At 38.3% G+C, this 17,431-nt stretch overlaps 1 protein-coding gene and 1 long non-coding RNA gene across 3 annotated transcripts; one reads left to right on the top strand and one right to left on the bottom strand.

Annotated features, from left to right (window-relative positions):
• The first annotated feature begins 220 nt into the window (after nucleotides 1-220).
• On the top strand, nucleotides 221-1,231 carry LOC113316085. The gene has a single exon (XM_026564316.1). It carries the CDS (start codon nucleotides 221-223, stop codon nucleotides 1,229-1,231), a length of 1,011 nt encoding a protein of 336 aa, XP_026420101.1.
• Nucleotides 1,232-4,137: 2,906 nt separating this feature from the next.
• On the bottom strand, nucleotides 4,138-6,646 carry LOC113317613. Of its 2 annotated transcripts, none has more exons than XR_003343772.1 (6): nucleotides 6,377-6,646; nucleotides 6,258-6,305; nucleotides 5,435-5,636; nucleotides 4,985-5,051; nucleotides 4,597-4,696; nucleotides 4,138-4,500 (listed from the first exon to the last, which is right to left on the bottom strand). It is a non-coding gene; the product is annotated as an uncharacterized LOC113317613 (long non-coding RNA). The 2 variants fall into 2 exon arrangements; XR_003343771.1 differs by having other exon boundaries at nucleotides 4,776-5,051.
• Nucleotides 6,647-17,431: the final 10,785 nt, after the last annotated feature.

Genomic DNA, 17,431 nt, shown 5'->3' on the forward strand with positions numbered 1-17,431 from the left:
AAATCTAGGTTCAACCCTGCTTTTTTAATGATTCGTGAAATTGGTTCGACAATGTCGATGGATTTACCAGAAGTAGAGAATGACCTCATTAGGGTTTTGATGCAATCTGCTGTTACCAACCCAAGTGCTTTTAACCACGAGTACAGGGAGGTTGTGGAGGGGAATCAACCAATTGTTTAATTTGGTTGTTATTTCGCTGAGGGCCAATTATTTTGTTTTAATGTTAAATTTGATTTCTTGGAATGTTAGTAGTCTTCGTTCGACTCGTAGGAGGGGTAGAGTTAAGAAGTGGATTGCCTTGAACAAGCCTGACCTAGTGGTTTTTCAAGAATCTATTCTTCCTTCTTGTTCTGACTTTATTGTTAAACAAATTTGGGGTCCTAGGGTCTGTGATTGGAGAGCTCTAGACTCTATCGGCAGATCTGGGGGCATTATATGTATATGGAATCCTAATACTATTGCCATTCAATCTGAAATTATTGGGGTATACTCGATAAATTTGCATTTTATGACTGTATGTGATAGCTTCCACTGGCTTTTCTCTGTTGTCTATGGTCCGTGTGACACTGTCGAAAGAAGAAACTTGTGGCAAGAACTTCAACTGATGAGGCTTATCTGGAATCTTCCTTGGTGTATTGGAGGGGATTTCAATGAAGTGAGGCTCATGTCGGAAAGACAAAATTGTAATAGCATCACTAGGGGGATGCAGGACTTCAGGGATTTCGTCAATGATGAGGACCTCATTGATATTCCTATTAATGGAGCTAAATATACTTGGAAGAGTGGTAATGCTAATCAAATTAAGATTGATCTTTTCATTATGTCCGGCTCTTGGGAGGATCACTTTAAAAATGTTGTCGTTACCGCTTTAGCTCCTCCGTTCTCTTACCACAAGCCTATTAAGCTCTCTTGTGACACTGTGGACTGGGGTCCCCCTCCATGGAGATTTGAAGCAATGTGGTGGTTTGAAAAGGACTTCTTAGATCTTATGAAGAAGTGGTGGCTCTCGTTCTCGTTTAATGGAACTCCCGGTTTCGTTTTTGCTAAAAAACTTCAAACTTTAAAATCTATGCTGAGAGTTTGGAATAAAGAAATTTTTGGTGAAATTGACAGGAAATGTGAGAATAATCTTTTGGCTATCAAGTATTTGGATCATTTGGCGGAGGATGGCCAGTTAGCTAATTTTCAAGTGGCTAAGCTCAATCATTTGAAGTTAGACTTTGAGAAGTAGGCAGATATGCAGGAATTGCATTACAGACATAAGGCTAGGGTCAATTGGCAAATTAAGGGTGAGGAATACCCATTATTTTCATAGAATTATTAAGAACAGAAGGCGAAGGAATTCAGTTTCTTCTTTAAGAATTAATGGGGTGATGGTGGAAGATAAACAACTCATTAAGAATGAGATTGTCGAGCACTTTGAGGCCAGATTTAAAGTGGACTCTCATCTGGGTTTTGGAGTGTCTAATATGTCGTTAAGGAAAATTTCTCCCGAGGAAGCTTCTAATATTGAAAGACCTATTATGGAAGAGGAAGTGTTGTCTGCTTTAAAGTTGTTGGGCCAGGATAAAGCCCCTGGTCCTGATGGTCTTCAAATTTCCGTCTTGATCAAATGTTGGGATTTTATGAATCTAGATGTCATGAGGGTGGTTAAACATTTTGAAAGAAATGAATTTCTGGACTGGAGGCTCAAAGCGACATTTATTTCTCTCATTCCAAAAAAGGAGATTGTGGAGGAGGTAAAGGACGTGCGCCCTATCAGTCTTACTGGCTGCATCTATAAAGCTATATCTAAAGTCTTGGTTGAAAGACTAAAGCCTCTCCTTCCTAAGTTAACTTCTCCAAATCAGACTGCATTTGTAAAAGGAAAGCAAATTTTGGATAGTATTTTGGTGGCCAATGAGTGTCTTGATTCTAGATTGAAATCTATGAACCCTGGAGTTATCTGCAAGATCGATTTAGAGAAGGCCTTCGACAATGTCAGGTGGAGCTGTATCGACGAGGTGCTTATTTCTATGGGGTTTGGGAGCTTATGGAGAACTTGGATTCAAGGTTGTGTGAGTAGAGTCCCCTTCTCGATTCTTTTCAATGGCACAGTTTGTGGTAAGTTTGTTAGAGAGAAGGGGATTCGGCAGGGAGATCCCCTCTCGCCTTTCCTCTTTTTATTGGTTTCCGAAATTCTTTCATTTATGTTTGAGAAGGCTACTTGAAAGGTTGGTTGGGGGGGTTTCAAGTTACTTCTAATGGCATCAAAGTTAGTCATTTGCAATTTGCAGATGACACTTTGGTGTTCTTAGATGCAGATATAACCCAAATTAGATATCTTAAATATTTGTTATTGACATACGAAATGGGCTACGGGTCTTCGCACGAACTTCGCGAAGACTAATATCTTTCCAGTGGGAGAGGTTCCCAATATGGAGGAGCTAACTGATATCATGGGATGTACGAGTGTTTCGTTTCCTTCCTCTTATTTAGGTCTTCCCCTAGGGGCTAAGTCTAGGGGCAGGGGCATATGGGATAAGGTTATTGAAGCCTGCAAAGCAAGACTTCCGACTTGGAAATGTGGTCCCTTTTCTAAGGGAGGTAAACTTACTCTAATCAAAAGTGTTCTTCTTAGTTTACCAGTATATCAATTCTCATTATTTCTTGCTCCTCAAAGTGTTATTAAGGAAATTGAGAAAACTATTCGTAACTTTCTTTGGGACGATGTTTCTGGGAGGAAAAAACATCACTGGGTGGGCTATAAATCTATTTCTAAACCTATCTCCATGGGTGGGTTAGGCATTAGAAGATTAAAACCGTTTAATAAGGCTTTGCTTATGAAATGGTGGTGGCGATTGGGTAAAGAGAAGAATGCTCTTTGGGCCAAAATCGCTAGAGAGAAATATGGGGATAATCGCACTGTTTGGAGAACTAAGGATTGCAAGGATCCATATGGGGTGAGCATTTGGAGGCATATCAATTCAGTTGGTGACACCTTCTTTGGCTCTATCCAATTTAAGATTGGTAGAGGAGACACTGTTAGGCTTTGGGAGGATAAATGGTGCAGTGAAGGGATTTTGGCTTCTTTATGTCCGACGTTGTATAACATTTCGACTACTAAGCATGTCTCCATTATGGATGCTTTGAGTTCTGATGAAGCAAGTACTAATTGGAATCTTGGCCTGAATAGTCGAAGGAGATTATATGATTGTGAAATTCAGCAGCTGCTAACGATTTTGCCGCTACTGGACACTATTCAGGTATCTCCAGATGAGGATGATGAAATGATTTGGGTAGGTAATAAGAATGGAGTCTACTCACTCAGTTCAGTCAGCATATGCTAAGGAGGTTGGTTTGGCGGCGGTTAGTGAGTCCTTTCCAAGAAAAAAGATCTGGTCAATAAATTGACCATTAAAACACGCCTTCTTCCTTTGGCAGTCCCAGATAGACTGCCTACTCTAGTGAACTTACAAAAAAGGGGCTCCACCATTATCTCCACTAATGGCTCGCCTATTGCTAATCGGTGCATCTTCTGCGGAACTTATCCTGAGCATCTGTTTATCCACTGTGAATTTGCTATCAGCATTTGGTACTATTTCAGGAATTGCGCAAGAAAACTAGATGACGCTCCTTCTTCAGTCTCGGGTATCATTTCTAGTTGGAATTCTAGTGGTTTATCGGTTCTTGGTAAGGAGATATGGAAGAGGCTGCCTACTAGCATAATATGGAATATTTAGCTCGAAAGGAATAATAGGACGTTTAACGGCAAAGCTCGGCACTGGTCTTCTCTTATTTCTGATATCAAAATTCAAACTTTCTATTGGGCTTCTTCGAAATCTGGTTTCGAAAGCATTCATCCTCAAGATGTTGTTGTTAATTGGGAGAACATTTTCTTTGAACCTCCCTAGGGATCTTGTTTTATTTTTTTTCTGTTGGGGACTTGTCTGTGGCTTGAGTGGTTTTTCGTAGGTCTGTTTATCTAGTTTGTTTGGGGCTTACTTTGTAAGTTGTTCATTGTTTGTGGGAGTGGGGGAGCTTGGTCTTTCTCTAATTTGTTGTGTACCAATATAGAACGTGCATCAGTAAATCGATATTCTGAATTTACATATCTGAACAACATATGTACACACACATAGTGATTTGGAAAAATGATGAAGAGACCAATATAGAGACATTTATTAAAAAAATATGCAACATAAAGCTTTGGACGAAACTAATATTGCACCTACTTTGTAGTATGTCTAGTTAGATAAACTTGGCATTTGAATTTGCAGCAGCAAGAATACATCAGAAACCTATAAAGGGAGAGTAATGGCGACAAAATAATAGCTAGTCCATAATCACATAAAGCTAACATAAAAATTAATCTGCAAGATTTGTGTACCAAGATATTGCTTGACATAGACACCAGCAACAACAGCTACAACAGGCCACGGATTAAGTTCATGCGCTTCAAGGTTCCTGGTAAGCTCAGAAGTGGAATCACCCCATAGTGTGACCTTAATCTTCATACCACTGTTTTCAGGTAAAAAATGTAACTTTGTGAGACAGGCGTAACCAACAAAGACTAAATTAAATTCACGGTGTTAACTGAATTTTGCTCGAACCTACCTTAAGTTTTCCAGTGTTAGCTCACGCATGAAACTTGCATTGCCAGAATTTCGCTTAAACTGCTGCAAGTTTGTGTGGCTGGTCAGCACACCGACAACATCTGCAAACAACAATAGGGAAATATTAGGTGATTTAAGCACGGTTTGAGATTCAACAGATGTAATATTCACTGAAGTCACCAGTAAGGTAAGTGTTGGTGTTGGTGTTAGCAGCTGCAAGGTCTCAAGTTCAGTGAAATTGAACTTGTCTCGAGGAATCGACGCACTGGAGGCTTCAAGTGGTGTAATATCAGTATTCCAGTTAAAGTAGGCGTGGTAGTCATTCTGGGCGGGGCGGGGCATTTTTTTTTCTGGGGCAAATGTCAAATTGTTAAGACACAACAGCATACCCTCTTCTACCAGGGGTTCAAATTTCCAGATGAATTTCTTCTGAACAATTGCGTGCAGCAGGTCACCCTGAGATACGATACGACAATAATATTATTAGTAGTTATTAAAATCCCTGCAAAAAATATAAAAGGAACCGATTGTTGAGTCTGCAGATGCCTACAATCCTGTGTAATATACACATGGTAATTGAAAGCTCACTAACCCCCGGCAGATGACTACAATCCTATCTAATCTACACATTGTAAACCAATCGTATACCAAAGCATAATTGAAAGCATTTCTGGGTACCAAAAAATTTACATTGCAGGACTCAGTTTTACTGTTAACCAATTTCCCTATGGCAGAATATACTATGTAGTGTTGTTCATGTTATAATATACTATGTAGTGCTCATATCTAAGAAAATGAGCACAACAGCAGGAGCAAATCATATTCAGTTTGCTACTTACGGTGTCATCCAGCAGGAGCAAATCAAGGCTGGTACATCATTGGTTTTCATGAAGTCTGATTCATGCCACATCCGACAATGCGAACTCGGGCCATCCATGGTACGATTCCATTTTTTTCCCGAAAGTCTTTCAGTGTTAGGATTCCCGGAGTCTGAACGTCAGAGGCAGCGGTGGGAAGCACTGTGGTAGCCATTACGTAAACCTACATGATTTTCAAAAGCCGCAAATAAGGTTAGCAACTAAGTAAAACAACAGGCGAAAAAAAGAACTCATATTGAAAATGGTCCTCCAAAATTTACACACATGGAATCGCTGCAACAGAGAATTTCAAAAGAGGGAAAATGTGGTGATTGAGCGTGCTTTGCCTCTGAAAATCTGGTGGCTTATATAGGCCACAAATTTTCATTATTTCAATGCCAGGACAATTAATGGGCAGAAAATGAAACGCCTGCCAAAACATGAATGGGCAATGAAAGAAAAAAAACACACACACACACACACAAAGGAAGATGGAAGGCCAAAGGTACCGAGCAATTACTCTGGCTAAAATTAAGAGGCTTGTAACCACAGATTTGAAGAGGCAATTAAACATAAATAACCTGAAACGTCCAATGATGAAATAATGATGTGCGAGCTAACAAATCAGGTATAAATGGGCATGGCACCCAACAATTAGGTCAAAAACCAATACCCAATTTTAAAACGGAATCGGAACATAAAAAAAAAATTCACACAGAATTAAAACTATAATCTTTAGGGAATCAGAGAAGCAAGTAAAAATAATAATCAATACAAATAACGAACGAAATTGATCTCTTCATACCTGTGATTGTTGTAAACATCAAAATCAGGGACCACTTATTCATCTTCCCTGGTAAGAAATCAAACACGAAAATCAGGGAAAACAACCACAATGATCTTCATGGACTAATAGAATCATACCTGTGATTGTTGTAATTATCAAAATCAGGGAGCACTTATTCATCTTCCCTAGTAAGAAATCAACCACCAAAATCAGGGAAAACATCCCCAATGAAAGGCTAACAATGAAACCTGCGTGTCCCATGGCCAAACGATTTTGACCTAATCAGGGAAAACATTCCCAATGAAAAATCAGAAACCTAAACGAACATTTTCTCCACAGCGGCGAAATGTTTCTAGATCTGAGCCAGTGGGAGAGAACGACGTGGTGAGAGAGAAAGAACCATGGGATGTGCGTTTGGGTGCATATCCGAATTAAGTTGACATTGTAATGAACGCCACGCGTGCAAGATGTAAGGGGTGGTCTGAGGAACCACAACCGTTGATTTATTTTTGTCTGGACAAATCCTGACCACCACTAACAAAGGCAAACTTATCCTTTGTTTTGTACTAATGATTAAATATTAGCGTTGGTAACTTAATATTATTTCAATTTGAGTCTGCATAAAATTTTAGTGTATCCTGATAGTCTTTAGATTAGTCTAATAATGTAAAGTAGGATATTATTATACGAATTTTATTTTCTTTCAAGTCCATTTTTGTACTAAGCATTCAAATACTATTATTCTTTAATTTCTAATAATTTACTAAATCAGTTATTGAACTAAAAGTAATTTGGGTATAAGATTACTAAGAGATTTAGTCTTTTTATTATATGCAATGTGTCTGCACATTCTTAGGTCTAATCTAGAAATTCTTATATTATCTATTTGATTTAAATGCAAAAGAATGTATTTCCAATTTTATTTTATTTACAAAAACTGATTGTGGATAATTACTAATAATGTTGCGTAGCTACTTGACCCTAATTATTATTTTTATCGTCATATATTTACTAATAAGATTTTTAATTAGATAAAGATCAATACAATACTATTTGATAAGTGTTGTATTACATTTGTTATGATTATTAGTGATCTTATTATCATTTGTTATTATTAACATTATTGGTCGAACTATTATCTTAACTACTTTCAAGTGTTTTTTATTGAGTACTCGAAAAATCTTGTTGTATATATATATATATATATCTTAACTACTCTTACAATTTAAATTCATTTCTAATTTAATAGATTAATGGTTCTAATTACGGGAAAATGTACTCTATTAGTTTCTAAATGAAATTTTTGGGATCTATCAGTTTACTAATAGAAGCAAGTATTCCTAATATGAATGGTAATCGTAGCTTGTAGTTGGCCTGTCCAGGTTAGCAAGACCCGACGATGATTTCCTACGAACAAAGACAACACAAACACACCAGAATTTCAAACCTCACTATTCTCCAGTGCTAGATTATTTAAGTGTTAAATAATTGAGACTAATTAATTTTTAATCCTCTGTCAAAATTTCTAATTATAACTTAATTGGTTTCAACCTACAATTTTTACTTCATTAATATACACACAAAACAAGAAGCAAGCAATCAACGTGTTATGCATATCAATCAGATCAATACATAAATCTTTTAGTTATTGATTGTTTTCAGTGATTAAGATTCTCATAAATCCAACCCAGTTCTAAACTAATCTCGTTTACTAACCGGCAATGGCTAATCCTATTATCACCCATATAAGATCTAATAGTGAGCTCTGATACCAAGTCTGTAGCGCCCCCAAAGCTAGCAACTGACTAATCCAAAAGATTAACTATAAAATGAGGCACAAAGGATTTAAATCATCTATTTAAGAAATAATTCAGAAGTTCTAAAACAAAGATTAACCCAAATCTAAACCCGCTCTAAATTAAATATAAGAACTCCTCTCAAGTGATACATATTCAATAGTGTGTTGATTTACAAGTAGAATATAAATACAAAATAAATACAGCGGAAGCTAACTAACGTAACTAACTCCTCGAAGCTTTCTTCGCCACGTGCACATCTTGATCTGTCTCTGAAACTGAAAGTGGGAATGTGTGAGCACATCATCCCTAAAAGGGGTGCCCAATGGAAATAACATCTAGCTTTTAAGTAATCATCGACATGATTTGGAAAACAATACATGTTTTCCCAAACATTAAAAGACAACCAACTCACTGAGTTAAACAATATGTGTATATGGAACTAACTCCTTCTTTATTTCTGTGGTGACATTTACACACCGGATTGGTGACAATTAGACACCAACCATTATTTCTGTGGTGACATTTACACACCGTAATACTGGTGAAAATTACAGACCTAGATAGTCTGTGGGTGAATGTACACACTCGTAATATTGGTGGCAATTACACACCTAGATATTATGGGTGACAATTACACAGCCAAATGTGCATGAAAGTATAAATGAAGGAGCGTATCCTATATACCACATAAGGAAATTCTTATTTCCCATATTAATTCATAAAGACGAACAAAGCATTAAAGATCCTTTCCAAGCAATGTAAAGATTAAAAGAAATAACAGAACTTCCGGAAAGTAATACAAACAATCTGAAAAATTAAAAGAACCAACATAACCATCGGAATTTAAATCAAACAAAGCATGGAAAGCACAACCAAACGATGCAGGAGTTTGTTAAACATAAACTTTTGTAAAAGAAAACATCAATGGTCACAAAAGCGTTAAAAGTATTCCCGCCTCTTTTGATGACAAGCCATGCCTACCTCGAGATCCACGATCTACTGGTTCATCCTTTGAATCAATCATTGTTAATAACTAACTGTTAATCACACAAGAACTCTAAGAATCTAGCCAAAATGACTCACACAAGAATCATCCAATTCTATCTAATGCTTCTATAGTCCATTAGATATGTTACGAATATCTACAACTTTGTAGAAGGAACCAAAGGTTAATTCGGACCATAAGAGGTCCAAATCATCAAAGTATGATAAATTAATCCTAAGCCCAAGTCCACTAAACCCGACCCATTAACACAAGGACCAGTCTATCTGAGTCAACTAACAGTCAATAACAGTCAAAGGGTCGACTAACAGTCAACGTCCAGTCAAAGGTCAATGTCCTGGTCAAATGGTCAACTCGGTCAAAGAAGATAACTCAGTTAAGGTCCACTAAGTCCAACTGATTTAAGACATGTTAACAGGTTAACTCAACTCGTCAGATTGACTAAGTCAGCTAGAGAAAAGTAGAGAACTTCTCTATTTATAGGCTTCAATTTCGTTACAATCCTCTTACGAATAGAATCCCTTTCCCTTTATAAGTCTTATTTCCAAGTTCTTGTCTTTCTCAAAATCTTCCATCTTCACTTTCCAAATTCAAGTCCAATTCCTCAAACCCATGAGTCTAGATGAGTCTAGAGAATTCTTCACAAATTTCTGTATTTTTGGTAGCCTGAAAATTTCTCGGGATCAATGGAATTCGGCCGGAAAAGTCACCGTCGGTCACCTCAAATCTGTCGACGGCAGCCTGAGTCAAACTAACAGTCTTTCTGGGTCACTGTCGTCTTTAACAGTCCGACTGACGGCGCCGTTATCTTGTCGACTCACCTGGATCACCCGAGTTGACTCGCCTGAATCGGAACTTGGCCGAGTTCTGTCTATTTACAGGACTTTCTCAGGCCAAGTTCAGGCCTTTCTTTCTTCACCTGTTAAGAAATCCTATCATACATCTAGTTTAGCAGTTCACAAACCGTTCCATCATTCCCTGTAACTCTCAGATGCAATATCATTTTCATCTCCCAATCGCCTGCTCTTGCAGCATAAACTCCACCATTGTAACAGCTCAATTCTTCATTACAAACTCAAACTCCATCTGATCTTCTTTCTTGTTTAGTTCCTGCTATTATAAACTGGAACCATTTCTTTCTTTAGTTCAATCTTGTAATCAAGCTGCAATAACACCAACAGGAACTGCATCTTAAACCTCATAGCAGCACACACAATCTCATTCCTTCCCAGCATTCATCTCTGAACTCAGCAGCGTCATCACCATCTCTGCTATTAATCTTTCTCTTCAATCAATACAAACTCGAAATGAGTTTACCCATCTTCAATTCAATAGCAGCTCTCGTATTCACAGATCGAACCCATCTCAGACCATCTTCAATTTCAGTGCAAACCCAATCTCAATCTCTTTTTCTCTGTTCAATTGATCAACAACAAACCCTTCATCTCTATCTTAGATTCAGAAGCAAACCCCCAATTTCCTGTCTATCGATTTCATCATCTCTGTCTTCAGAAACCTTGTCAATTTATTCATCTGATTTACCAGAAGAATCAAACCCTAACTCCATTCATTCACTGCAACTCTCAATTTCATCTCTCCACATCAATCTCAGATCCCCTTCTCGGATTTACAGCAGCCTCAGTTCCTTCTCGATCTAATTTCTCCATTACCAGCACCATCTTCTTCGTTCTTACACTTTCCTCTCGAATCGGATCAGCATATGAGCTGCCGTTTTCTCCTCTCTCTTTTTCTTAAATTCAGATGCTAATGATTTGGGAAGAGACGACGTTTAGGGTTAGTTATCATTTGGGTGATGGATTCAGACAACCCACCTGTTTAGATAAGGTCCACCCGTATGGCAACCCACTTAACCTCAGCTATCATGTGTTTAGTACTCCTCCAAATGAAGTTTCCCCTTAACCTCGACTGGGCTCCATATAGTGTTCCCTCTAAAATGACGATTGCACCCTTCTTGCTCAAATTGGGTGATTTCTTCTACTTTTCCTCCATGCGACTCTAGAGTACCTAATAACTCAAAAACACGCGTAAAATACATAATTCACAAGAAAAATAACGAAGAAAGCATAAACAATAGATAATAAATAGGGTGTATTCTACACCTATCTAATTCCCCCACACTTAGACTTTGCTAGTCCTCGAGCAAATCAAACTAAAATTTAAAACTTCAAAGCATTCCAGCGTCTCAAGCATCCAAAGAGCTATGAGAACATAGAGTTTTTGCATGCTAGTAATAAGAAGTTAGATATACTAAAGAACATATTCTCATTCTTAAATGTTGAGTGAGAAATAACCACACCATAATGAGAGAATGCGTGTTTGAGAGCGATCAATAAGCATTTTGCCTCGACTTCTGCCTCACCAAAAAGGGTTTTATGAAATTGCACTCAAAAGACGTACTTTTATGGTTCTCACATGTGTGCATGTAGGAATGAAGAGAGAATCTCTGCAACACGTTGAATGGTGGGAAGGACAACTTCCGAAATATTTTAAAAACCCACATCTTTTAACATATTGAAAAACCATTTTTCTGACGATCTCTATGAAAGGAAATCAACCACTATTATCGAGGATGAGATTGCTTACTCACCTTCACATCCGATTGCAATGATGATAACACCACTCTCATAGCATCCAATAGAAACGTCTTCCGCTCCTCCTCTTCATCTTCTTGGTCTTCGTCTTCGGCTTCAACTATGACAAACTCTCGAACTTCATAGATCCTTGACAATTTGTAACTCTTTACCTTAAAATCCTTGTCGCTTGAAACTTCTTTATAGATTTTCCTTCCCCACGGCTTATTAAATAAATAAGAACCAAAAATTTCTCTTGTCATCAATTTTTTTTTGATGATAAGAGAAATAAAATACAAAATAAAGTGAAAATAAAATAAACCGTGGCCGTGGGAAAATTACTTTACCGCTTGATTCTTCACAACTTGTATCGCCTCGAAATCATAAACTTCAATAATTCCCACCTTTTTCTTTTCTTTCCTCTTGTAAATAAGTCTTCATACTTGGATATATAATTATGCTCATTGTATGTTGCTTTATTTGAATATGAAATTTTCTCTTTTTCTTGTTATGTTGCTTGTAAACCTTGAATGTTCTCAACTTTCCTTGTATATTTTGATGTCGCTCCTTGTTGATGATGATGTTTCTATGGACCCGTTGTTGTCGAGAGAATGGTGCTAACTGCAAATCGAACTACAAGAAGGAGGCTTTCATATATAGATGTCACCCTCATGATTGACAAAATTAGCACTCAAGAGATCAAAGAGTAGTGCTTCTATTGGTGGGAGGTTGGGTAGCTCACCATTCTACCCGGAATTAACGTACGGTGACACACACTCAAAAGAAAGATCTTTAGTCAGCTACAAAGAATATTTGGTCGGTGTCTCACATGATATAAACGGGTAGTCTCCACTAATGATTGATCAACGACTCTAATAATGCATTTCTCCCTGCTCCTCATTTGCATCACCGGTATGATTAAATCCATTATTTAACACTCTAATAAGTAAGAAATCCGAATGTAGTTCCCTAACACTTCCAAGTTCAGTTATGTTGGTCAGAATTCTCTATGTAAACATACCTAGAAGTATGCTAGTGACTCTAAAATCTCTACAAGTTGGAGGTTTTATGCAATTGCTTGTTTTAAAGTCGACGGCCCGACTTAGCTCTTGCTTCACATTACTCCTCCATAGGGAGCACATCTCGAAGTCCAATCACGTCCACATGCTCCGTTGGAAAGTTTTCATAATATGGCTTCAACCTATGGCCGTTGACTTTGAAAGGTTTTCCTGTTTTGTCGCTAACAATTTCAACTGCACTGTGATCATAAGCATTAGTAACAATAAATGGTCCCACCCAACGGGACTTAAGCTTACCCGGAAATAAACGTAAACGAGTATTAAATAAAAGAACTTTTTTCCCCACAACAAAACTTTTCCGAAAAATCATTTTGTCATGAAAAAGCTTGGTCTTTTCCTTGTAAATACGGGCACTCTCGTAAGCATCATTATGTATCTCCTCTAGCTCATTTAATTGCAACTTTCTTTGCTTCCCCGCTTCATCATATTCCATGTTGCATTTCTTTATCGCCCAGTAAGCCTTATGTTCAAGTTCAACCGGGAGATGACAAGATTTGCCATAAACCAACCGATATGGTGACATACTAATCGGTGTCTTGTACGCCGTTCTATACGCCCAAAGTGCATCATTGAGCTTAAAGCTCCAATCTTTCCTTGTTGTATTCACCGTTTTCTCAAGAATGGACTTGATCTCACAGTTTGAAATTTACGCTTGTCCACTAGTTTGTGGATGGTAAGGCGTACCAATCTTGTGTGTTATGTTGTACTTCTTAAGGAGAGCGTGGAAAGACTTCTTGAAATGTGAGCCTCCATCGCTTATCACCACTCTTGGTGTACCATGCCTAGTGAATATGTTTTCTCTTACAAAATCAAAAACAACTTGAGAATCATTAGTTTTGGTGGCTCTAGCTTCCACCCATTTCGAAACATAATCTACGACAAGAAGTATATAAAAGTTTCCATTCGAATTGACAAAAGGGCCCATAAAATCAATACCCCACATATCAAAAATCTCAACGACGAGAATTGGTGTGAGTGGCATTTGATTTCGAGCACCTAGATTGCCCGTTCGTTGACATCTATTACACAATTTACAAAAAGCATATGAATCTTCAAACAAGTTGGGCAAATAAAATCCACTCTCGAGAACTTTGAGAGTGGTACGTTTAGCACCAAAATGGCCACCACAAGCAAGAGTTTGACAAAAAGAGAGAATAGATTCAAATTCGGAGTTAGGTACACATCTTCGTATTATTTGATCAACGCAATATTTCCATAAGTATGGTTCATCCTACACATATTGCTTGGCTATCTTCTTAAGTTTCATCTTTTGGAAGTTGGACATTGTACTAGGTACCTTTCTTGTCACCAAGTAATTCACTATATCTACATACCAAGGTGTTGTTTCTTCCAAGGAGAAAAGTTGTTCGTCCGGAAAGCGGTCTTGTAATGGAAGTTCTTCTTGAGACATAACAAGTCTACTAAGATAATCCGCAACGGTATTCTCCACACCTCTCTTGTCTCGAATTTCCATGTCGAACTCTTGTAGCAATACTATCCACCGGATTAGTCTGGGCTTAGCTTCTTTCTTCTTTATTAAGTGTTTTAGTGCGGCATGATCGGAATACACAATGACCTTTGTGCCCACCAAGTATGATCGAAATTTTTCCAATGCAAAAACTATAGACAATAACTCCATGGTAGAATAGTTGATTTGTGCATCATTAAGGGTCCTAGATACATAATAGATAACATGGGACAACTTGTCCACTCTTTGACCCAAAACGGCTCCAACCGCATAATCACTAGCATCACACATTAATTCAAATGGAAGATTCCAATCCGGTGATGTTATAATTGGTGCACTTGTCAACATTGCCTTCAATTTGTCAAAGGCATCCTTGCATTCCTTGTTGAATTCAAAAGGTACCTCCTTTTGTAATAACTTGCACATCGGCATGGAGATTTTGGAGAAATCCTTGATAAATCGCCTATAGAAACCTTCATGGCCAAGAAATGAACGGATCTCCCTCATCGAAGTGGGATATTGTAAGTTTCTTATTAAATCCATCTTTGACTTGTCCACTTCGAGCCCTCGAGAGGACACAATGTGACCAAGTACTATGCCGTGATTTACCATAAAGTGACATTTTTCCCAATTAAGGACAAGTTTTGTGTCTATGCATCGTTTAAGAACTAGTTCAAGGTTTTCTAAACAACTATCAAAAGAATTGCCATAAACACTAAAATCGTCCATAAATACCTCAATGATGCGCTCCACATAATCCGAGAATATACTTACCATGCATCTTTGGAAAGTAGCTGGTACATTGCAAAGACCAAACGACATCCGTCTATATGCAAACGTTCCAAACGGACAAGTGAAAGTGGTCTTCTCTTGGTCCTCCGGTGCAATAACAATTTGGTTGTATCCCGAATAACCATCCAAGAAACAATAATGAGAATGCCCCGCTAACCGCTCCAACATTTGATCAATGAAAGGTAAAGGAAATTGATCCTTTCGGGTTGCGGAATTAAGCTTTCTATAGTCAATGCACACTCTCCAACCGGTTTGAACTCTCGGACTTCTTTGGTACCACTTGTACCGGACTAACCCACTTGCTATCGGAAATTGGGTAGATTACCCCCACACTTAGCAATTTGAGTATCTCTTTCTTCACAAACTCCGTCATGGGAGGATTAATCCTACGTTGAGCATCACGTACCGGCTTCACGTTCCCTTCCATTCGAATCCTATGCATGCACATGGGGGGACTAATACCTTTGATGTCCGCAATTGTCCACCCAATAGCCGTTTTATGCTCTTTCAAGACTCTAAGCAAACGGTCTTCTTGTACCTGTGTGAGGTTCTTTGCAGTAATCACCGGAAGCTCATCTCCATCTCCCAAGAACGCATATTTCAAATGGTCCGGAAGTGGCTTCAACTCTAGTTTAGGCGCCTTCACAATAGATGGTACAAGTATTTCATCATTCATGGGTAAAGAGATATATGAAACATTACTCATTTTAGCTCCTTGTAATGTCTCCAAGGCGCCACACATCTCCACCAATTCCTTAGAGATTTCAACATCCAAATTAGACAAGACGTGGACGTCCAATTTAATGCTCTTTTGCAACACCACATCAAGTTCGTCCTCTTGACTCAATTCCACCATTTGTTGCGCTAATGAACTAACCACATCAATGGAGTAAACGGAATGCACATCACTTGGGTAGCGCATGGCTTCAAATATGTTAAAGTGTATTATTTCCTTGTCGAATTCCATAGTGAGTTTACCCTTATCAACATCAATCTTCGTCTTTGCGGTTTTCATAAATGGCCTCCCAAGAAGTAAAGTAGTAGAAGACCGGTTCTCATTGTTGTCTATATCTACCACGAAGAAATCAACCGGAAAATTAGCTCATTCACTTGCACTAGCACGTCTTCTACAAGTTCCTTAGGATATATGTTAGACTTGTTTGCTAATTGTATAATAACTCTTGTCTCTTTCAAAGGTCCAAGATTCAAGGAGTCATATATATCGACCGACATGACACTAATGGAAGCTCCTACGTCAAGTAAAGCATGTTCAAACCTTTTAGTACCAATAGTGATTGGCACCGTGAAACCACCGGCATCCGTGCACTTTGTAGGCATCTTCTTCAATAGCATATCCAGCGCACTCTCGCCAACTTTAGTAATTTCATTATCAAGCAACCTGTCCTTCTTTGTGCATAATTCCTTCATGAACTTAGCATACCTTGGAATTGTCTTGATGGCCTCGATGAATGGGATGTTAATTTCAATCTTCTTGAATATATCCATGAGCGCCTTGTCTTGAGCTTCTTTGTTGGATTTAGCAAAACGACTAGGAAAAGGAGGTGGAATAGTGAAAGTAGGAACCGGTTCCTTAGATTGGGCGGTTGGTGTTGAATCCTCCCTTGGTGCGACTTCCTCATTGTCTTTGACTAACTCTTCACTAGCTTCTTCATGATGACTTGAATTCTCCACTTTTCTTCCACTCCTCAAGGTAACCGCATTAACATTCTCTCTTGGATTCACAAATGGTTGTGAAGGAAGCTTTGTAGATGCTTGAGATTTCAATAGGTTCACATTAGTTGCCAATTGTCCCATTTGAGTTTGTAAATCCTTGATGGACGAATCGGTCTTTTGTTGATTTTGTTGAAACAATGACGTAATACCTTGCATCATGACATTAAGCTTATCATCTATCGAAGATCCTTGTTCCTTCAGTTGAGGTTGGAATTGTTGTTAAGGTTGAAAGCGTGGTTGTTGGAAACCACCTTGGTGCACATATGGATTAGGAGCCGCCGGTTGCTTGTTGGCATAACTAAAGTTAGGGTGATCCTTACAACCAGGATTGTAAGTATTGGAGTATGGATCGTACCTTGGCCTTTGATTTGGAAACAAAGCATTTACTTGTTCCAACTCTTCATCATATGAAGGTATGATAACTGCATCCATCCTTTGCATCATTATATCCATGTTACCCATCCTTTGATCAAGGTGTGATGATGAATCACTAACTTCATGCACTAGCCTAACCATTGGTTCTTCTCTTGTGTAGAATTGTTGCGAGTTTGCAGCCATACTTTCGATCAACTCTCTAGCTTGGGTCAACGTCTTGTTCATTAGTGCACCACCACCCGCGGCGTCAAGAAGAGATCAATCACTTGGGTGGAGAGCTTCGTAAAAGTATTGGAGGATCATAACGTCACTGAATTGATGGTGTGGATAGCTTTCCACCAATCTCTGGTA

Source organism: Papaver somniferum, chromosome 10 (genome assembly GCF_003573695.1).
Source record: "Papaver somniferum cultivar HN1 chromosome 10, ASM357369v1, whole genome shotgun sequence".
NCBI classification, from domain to species: Eukaryota; Viridiplantae; Streptophyta; class Magnoliopsida; order Ranunculales; family Papaveraceae; genus Papaver; species Papaver somniferum.